The sequence below is a fragment of the Apaloderma vittatum genome, unplaced genomic scaffold, assembly GCF_000703405.1.
Source record: "Apaloderma vittatum isolate BGI_N311 unplaced genomic scaffold, ASM70340v1 scaffold3280, whole genome shotgun sequence".
In the NCBI taxonomy this organism is placed as follows: domain Eukaryota; kingdom Metazoa; phylum Chordata; class Aves; order Trogoniformes; family Trogonidae; genus Apaloderma; species Apaloderma vittatum.
In genome coordinates, this window is record NW_009694854.1 from 5,624 (window position 1) to 12,247 (window position 6,624).

The window sequence follows — 6,624 nt, forward strand, 5'->3', positions numbered from 1 at the left end:
CATATCTGACTTTAGTGGTTTTGGCTTATATTTGTAGCTTTTTTTTTTTTCCTTCCCAGTGATGAACTCCAGACTGCTCTCCTCTCATAGCTCATGAGCTTCTGACTTGCAGCTACAATCCCAGTCGTTAGTTCCGCAAGAAGATGACAGAGCATTTCGTACTATATTAACAGCTTGTTTCTTTCCTTACAGCAATGAAGATGATGAAGGTGCTACCATGTCCTGCTGCTCTTCTCTTCCTAGTGGCTGCTTTCAGTCTGGAGCCATCTCACTGTGCCAAGGTGCTGATCATGCCCACCATAGTCTTCGACAGCCACTTGCGAGTCTTCATGCGAGTGGCAGAGGCGCTGACTGACCGGGGCCATGACCCTGTGCTGCTTCTTCATGAGGATCGGGATGTGGAAACCCACCTGCCCAACTTCCGCATGCAGAGGTACTGGGGTATCTTCAGCACAGAAAGCGCAGATGCCTGGGTGCAGGAGAAGATAAAGCGTGTCTTCCAAGGGAAGATGACCTCTCTGGAGATGTTTTCCTTTTTAGAGAAGTACTTGGAAAACTGTGACCTGGTACTGGGAAACTCTACACTTCTGCAGAAACTCCAGCGGGAGCACTTTGACCTGCTGTTGGTGGATCCCAATGAGATGTGCGGTTTTATCCTGGCCCACATTCTCCATGTCAAATATGCTGTGATCTCCACTGGTTTCTGGTTCCCAGCAGAGATTGGTGCCACTTCCCCCATTGCCTATGTTCCCGAGTTCAACTCCCTGATGACAGACAGGATGGGCTTCTTTGGTAGGACTTGGAATCTTCTAGTCTACATGATCACTCGTGTGGCTACAAAGCTGGTCATCCTGCCCAAGTTTGAACGTCTCATGGAAAAGCATAGAGTGGAGCCCAAGACATCCATGTTGGACCTTGTCCATGGAACTAGTCTCTTTTTCCTCTGTAATGATGTGGTGCTGGACTTTCCCCGTCCCACGCTCCCCCATGTCATTTTCACAGGGGGGATCCTCGCTGAGCCTGCAAAGCCCCTTCCAGTGGTAAGTGTGGGAAAGCTTTGAGCTGTGATTTCACATTAACCTTTATTCTGTGTAAATCTTCTTTTTAAGGACCTTGTAAGAGCTCTGAAACCCTTGGCATCTGGAAAGCTGCAGTGTTTTGGTGCTTGGGTGCAGTAGGGAGACAGGGAACACAGAGGACTGTGGGGTTGCAGGGAGGATCTAGAATTAAGTTGTCCACCCTGAAGTGGGATTTGTTTTCACTGTCCATGTAAAATGGTGTGTGGAAGTCCTAAATTGGCAATGTTGCCCCTGGGACTTGATCACGGGCTCGTTCCTGTACTTGAAGCGGAAATAGGGAGAATGATTAGTCTTCATTGCTTCATCACTGATTTGTGTCAGAGTTTCCTCCTTAATCCTATTTCCTGCAGGGTGTTTCTGCCCTTGAGCTTGTAGTCTTAAGAACCTGTAGGGAGAACTATGCTTGTTCCCAGTCATTGTTGATTCCCAAAATGTACAAAACTGAAGCGTATCATCTGCTTTTTCTCAAGGTCTAACCCTGAGGGAAGACTGCCCAGGCACCGCAGAGGCTTCCTCTGGCCTGTAGCTCACTAGCCCCAGTAAAAATTTCAGAGGCACAAACTCTTAAACCCTCCAGCTGAAAACAGTATTGGAACAGAACAGGACCTGTCTGCCATTCGTGCCGTTGCCTTACCACTTTTACAAATACTAGGGGGAAGTAAACTTGGGTAATGACGCTCCGGCAGTCGTGTTGTGTTGGTGTCTTAACTAAAATGGAGATAAGATTCAAGTTTCAAATGTTTAGAGGTCTGTCAGGATCTCTGATGGCACCTTTAGTCGGGACTGTGGCTCCCAGTTTTTTCCAGTTAAAAAAAAAAATGAGGTCAGGTGCTTTAGAACAGCAGTTCTCCAGATGTGTATGGTTGCACATCACTCTTTCTCACATGGCATAACATGCAGGTAACGCCACGCACGCAGGTGCTCCAAAAGCCGTCTGAAGAGAGTGGCTGCCTCACAGCTCTTGCGAAATACTGGCTTGGTCCAACGTGGCCACATACGTGCCTGCCTCGTAAAGAAGGGAGTTGTTTGCTGGGGCATTACTCATGTGTTTCACGGCTTCCAGAACAGATCCCAGGACGCCAAAGGGAAGAATGATGGAGATAAGTCCAGAGCCCTGCAGTAGGTGGTGGCTGTCGTGCTAGCAGATAGGCATGTCTGTGTTCAGGTTACGGGATGCCAGCAGAAGCAAGGGCCTCCATAGGTCTAGATTAAGGAATCTCCCATCTGAACTGGAGCAGCATTATGTAATTAAGGTGTTTATTTCTTCATATTTAAAACACTGTGGTTGTGCATTTCTCTAATTAGGGCTTGGTGAAATATAGATATGCATTTGAGAGATAGTGAGGAATTTGGTGGTCAACCATGCTTCCCTAGAAACTTTAATGCTGCTTCTGAAAGTCAAATGTTACAGCACAATTATAATGGATAACGTAATCATCTGTTTTATGAACCATTGTACTTTTATTTAGAAAAGTGAAACTAGCACTTTCTCTTCTTTAGCAGTTTTAGTGGGTTTATCGCCCAAAGGATGTGAAACTCAAGAGAATGGAGAAACCAAAATCCCCAGGTTGAAAACTTCCTGCCTGGTGATTGTTGGGTTGTTTTATGGCTTTTTAAGGATTTCTGCAAAGATAGGTCTGAATCCCTGAAACGTACAACGAAGGGTAAATATCCCCAGAATAACACTAAAATGCGCTTTGTAACTCTTCTGTACTATGATCTCCCAACCTATAGACTACTATTAATAAGATATTCTGAATTAATCATCACATTTTTCTCTTTTAGTAACAGGAAGAACTGGTTTTTTTCCCTTTATGTTCTTCTATGGTATTTACTTCAAGGAAATATTCCTATTCAGTCAGATTTTATGAATCTTCCCTAAAATGCTCAGCAGGACAAAATCCATAATGAGGAATAGGCTCAGCTCAGCCTGGCATAAAAGGGAACAGTCTTTGTTTTGCTCCACGGCAGCTGTGGTGGCTGATTTCTTCTCCTTGCAGCCTTCTGGCCATGACTGAGAAAAGTACAGGCTCTATTTATGTAGCATTACAGGTAGCCTCTAAATGAAAGACAAAAACTGTGGGTTTTTTTGCTGGAGCTGTAGCTACCTTTCTGTCTAGTGATCAAAACCTAAGTCTGGTACCTGCAAGTAGCTGTCAAGGATGGGTAGAAGTCTCCTGGAAAGATGGCAAAACCTTCTGCCGCCTCCAGGAGCCTTTGACATTGGCGAGTTTGTGGGGAATCTCCAGTGAGATCTTGTTACCTACTCTGCCTGCATGATTTTTCATCTGCTGAATCAGCCTACAGCTGGAGACCCCGACAGGCCTCCTGCCTTGGTGATGGAGAATAGCCTTCCTCTTTTCACTTCAATTTCCTTCTCTGCTTTGGCTGCTCCGATATGGGCCCTCTGTTTTCAGAGCCTTGCTTGCCAAAGAGTAATTGCGTTATCTCCAAACCAGTAGGTAATGCTACAAAATCCAAGTTTTGGACACCTCCCTGCAAGCTCCCAAGCCCAGCAGGTGCTCAAGTCATTTCTGCCTGGCTGGGTGCAGGAATCACAGTGGGTTTAGAGTTTGCCGCCTGCCAAAAACTGTGTAGCTTTGTGTTCCAGGTGCATTTGGCTTCATCCTCTCTGTGGACAGCTTTCTACTGACAGAGGCAACAGCGGAGAGGGCCTTTCTCCAACAAGACTTGAAGGCAGCTGTGTGTGTTTTGCCTGCAGGGTCTGCGTCTCTGGGTGGAAGCAGCCGATGCAGGTGTTGTTGTTGTCTCCTTTGGCATCGGAATCCGCGCTCTTCCAAATGATTTGGTGGAGAAGATGGCTGGCGCATTCGCTCGCCTCCCGCAGAGGGTGGTGTGGAGGTGAGGAGGGAATGGCATTCCTTTTAACTCCACATGGGTGAAAATCCATGTTGAGGGGTGATTCATCTTGAAACACAGAATTTGCTTTCCATCTCTGGATCTGACTGAGTTTATAATTGCTCTCTGTGTGTTTCTTTTTCCCTTTTTTTTCCCCCTCCTTTGCCTCCTCCCACAGATACTTTGGGCAGAAGCCAAGAAACTTGGGTGAGAATACACTGATGATGGGGTGGCTGCCCCAGAACGACCTGCTAGGTAAGGCTGGGCTCTGTGTGTGTGTGTGTATGTGCCGCTAGCAACAGCCCTGGAGTTTAGCCCAAACCACAGCAAAGGCATACGAGGACAACAGCGCCTGTGTGGGTCTAAGTCTGTTGCTTGTTGTGAGTCAGCTCTGTACAAAACATGATCCTCACCTAACACCTGCTTGAAGCTGCGTATTGGCCCCTGTCTTCCTCCTCCTCCAAGCACTACTTGGCAAGTTTTAGGCTGTCAAAAGCCAGGTGTGTTCCCAAAGGGCATCATCCTCTCTGCTCAGCATGCCTAGTTTTTGCTAAACATATGTCAATGCTGTGTGTTGAGAAAGCCCCTGCTAGCCCTGTTTCAGTGTGGAAGACGCTGAGCTGCTGCCATTTCTTTGCCTGCAGGCCATCCCAACGTGAAAGCCTTCGTCAGCCACTGTGGGATGAACGGTGTTTTTGAGGCGATTTATCATGGTGTGCCAGTGGTGGGATTTCCTTTCTACGGGGACCAGTTTGACATCATGACCAGGGTGCAGGCGAAGGGCATGGGTATCCTCATGGATTGGAGCAGAGTAAAAGAAGAGGATCTTTACCAGGCTATTGTCACAGTTATCAATGACCCCAGGTGAGGCATCTGGAGGCATCGAGCTCTTCCTTGGTGCAGACTGTATGTGGGTACCAGCATATCTTTGTGTTAGTGGAGTCTCCTTCTTTAGAGACATTCAAAACCCACTTAGACGCGTTCCTGTGTGATCTACTGTAGGTGATCCTGCTCCGGCAGGGGGGCTGGACTAGATGATCTTTTGAGGTCCTTTCCAACCCCTGACATTCTATGATTCCGGACCAAGCAGAGCTGCAAGCGTTGCTCAGCTGGCTAGATGTGTTTGTGCCTCGAAATCCTGAGATGCAGTTCAGGAGGAGATGCTCCAGCATTTGCGGTCCCGTTTGACTCTAATTTTCTTAGAAAGCTTTCTGAGATGCTGAGGCGCAAACCTCTTCTCCTCCTAATGCCAGCCTGTCATCAGAGAAAGTGAGATCACAACCTCGCCTCGGGATCTCCCTTTTCTTGTCCAAACACTTTTCTGTAGAAACAGTGGCGAGAGTGAACTGCAGGTGATGCTTCACCTGTTCCTTATGACAACCAGATACTCTGCCCTCTCCTAGATCTGTTGCAGCACGGTGACACAGGGGTGCCGCTTTCTAACAGGACACATGTAACTGCTAGTATGTGAAATGCTGCCCAAGAGCTTGGGGATTTTTTTGGTGGGTAGGTGTTTGGGGTTTCTTTTTTTGGTTACTTGTTAGGAGCTCTCAACTACTGACCTCAGTATAAGTTGTTAAGGTGTTGCAACTTGGTACCTTGAAGGACTTGGCCGGTTGTCAAGCATGCAGCTGTTACTTGATGCTGAGTGAGGTCTTTGGGTGCAAACTCCCCTCAGAAAGCAATCATACACGTGAACCCACTGAGGAGGTACTTGAGAGCGGAACTGGAAGTCTCGTTAGCAATACACAAAGTAAAGTACACTCTGACTTGTGCATCCGTGGCTAACAATTGCCATCAGAGTGGCCTTCAGAGGTACATATTACAAGAATCATGGAAGAAATTTGCCACTCTCCCAAGGTGTTATTTGGGACTTGAAGGCACCAGTGGACACCTCAGAGACCTTATCGACTATGAAGCTCCTGTGAGAAGGATAACTTCTTGTCTTCTTCCCTTGCAGCTATAGAAGAGCAGCCAAGCTCATCTCGGCTCTGCACCTGGACAGACCGATGCATGCTCTCAATCGGACAGTGTACTGGCTGGAGTACATCCTTCGTCACGATGGGGCACCGTATCTTCGCCCTGCTGTCTATGACCTCTCCTTATACGAGTACTTCTGCCTGGACATCCTGGCTCTTCTCTTGCTGTGCCTGGCCGGTATTGGATTCGTCCTCTACAAATCTGTGATGTGGTGCAGGAGGAAGGGGGCCAGCCCTGTGTATCAGAACGGCAATTGCATGAAAGGCCACTTCACAGAAGAGAAAAAATTGCAATAGTGACTCGGGGTGTTCCAGGGCACATCCCATCACTGTGAAACGAACTGCTGCTGTGCCAAGAAATGTATGGCACGCAGGCATGGAGAGAGGTGAAAGATCAGCAGGTCTGGATGACAGGATAGCGGGGAGGGAGGGGTATTGCGAAGGCCTGCGCACACACCTCTGTGTACTGCACCTGGGCGGGGTTACGAATTCAGGCGTGGGTGGAAGCACTTGGCCAGGACGCTGGGAATGGGACATGGGTAGGTAGACTTCCAGGGAGGAGTGCAAGTTGTTCCTTTGTATTGCACATTGGTTTAGATGCTGGTGTTGCTCTTCTGGGTTTTTGGATCTTCTGTAGAGGCTCTGGAGGTAGGAATAGCATTTCATGTGTGGCAGACACCATTTTCTCCTCTGCCTTGATACCAAGA

General features: G+C 47.8%; 1 protein-coding gene across 1 annotated transcript; it reads left to right on the top strand.

The window, feature by feature from the left end:
* The first annotated feature begins 194 nt into the window (after positions 1 to 194).
* LOC104273583 (2-hydroxyacylsphingosine 1-beta-galactosyltransferase-like) lies at positions 195 to 6,214 on the top strand. The gene is made up of 5 exons (XM_009868954.1): positions 195 to 1,040; positions 3,802 to 3,941; positions 4,117 to 4,193; positions 4,583 to 4,802; positions 5,899 to 6,214. Exons 1-5 carry the CDS (start codon positions 195 to 197, stop codon positions 6,212 to 6,214), a joined length of 1,599 nt encoding a protein of 532 aa, XP_009867256.1.
* Positions 6,215 to 6,624: the final 410 nt, after the last annotated feature.

What these genes read in the sequence shown, in the direction of transcription:
- LOC104273583 (XM_009868954.1), top strand. Translation starts at nt 195, where the DNA reads ATGAAGATGATGAAGGTGCTACCATGTCCTGCTGCTCTTCTCTTCCTA. An exon ending in CTGCAAAGCCCCTTCCAGTG is followed by an intron (nt 1,041 to 3,801) that starts GTAAGTGTGGGA and finishes TTTTGCCTGCAG; the next exon opens with GGTCTGCGTCTCTGGGTGGA. An exon ending in ACAGTTATCAATGACCCCAG is followed by an intron (nt 4,803 to 5,898) that starts GTGAGGCATCTG and finishes CTTCCCTTGCAG; the next exon opens with CTATAGAAGAGCAGCCAAGC.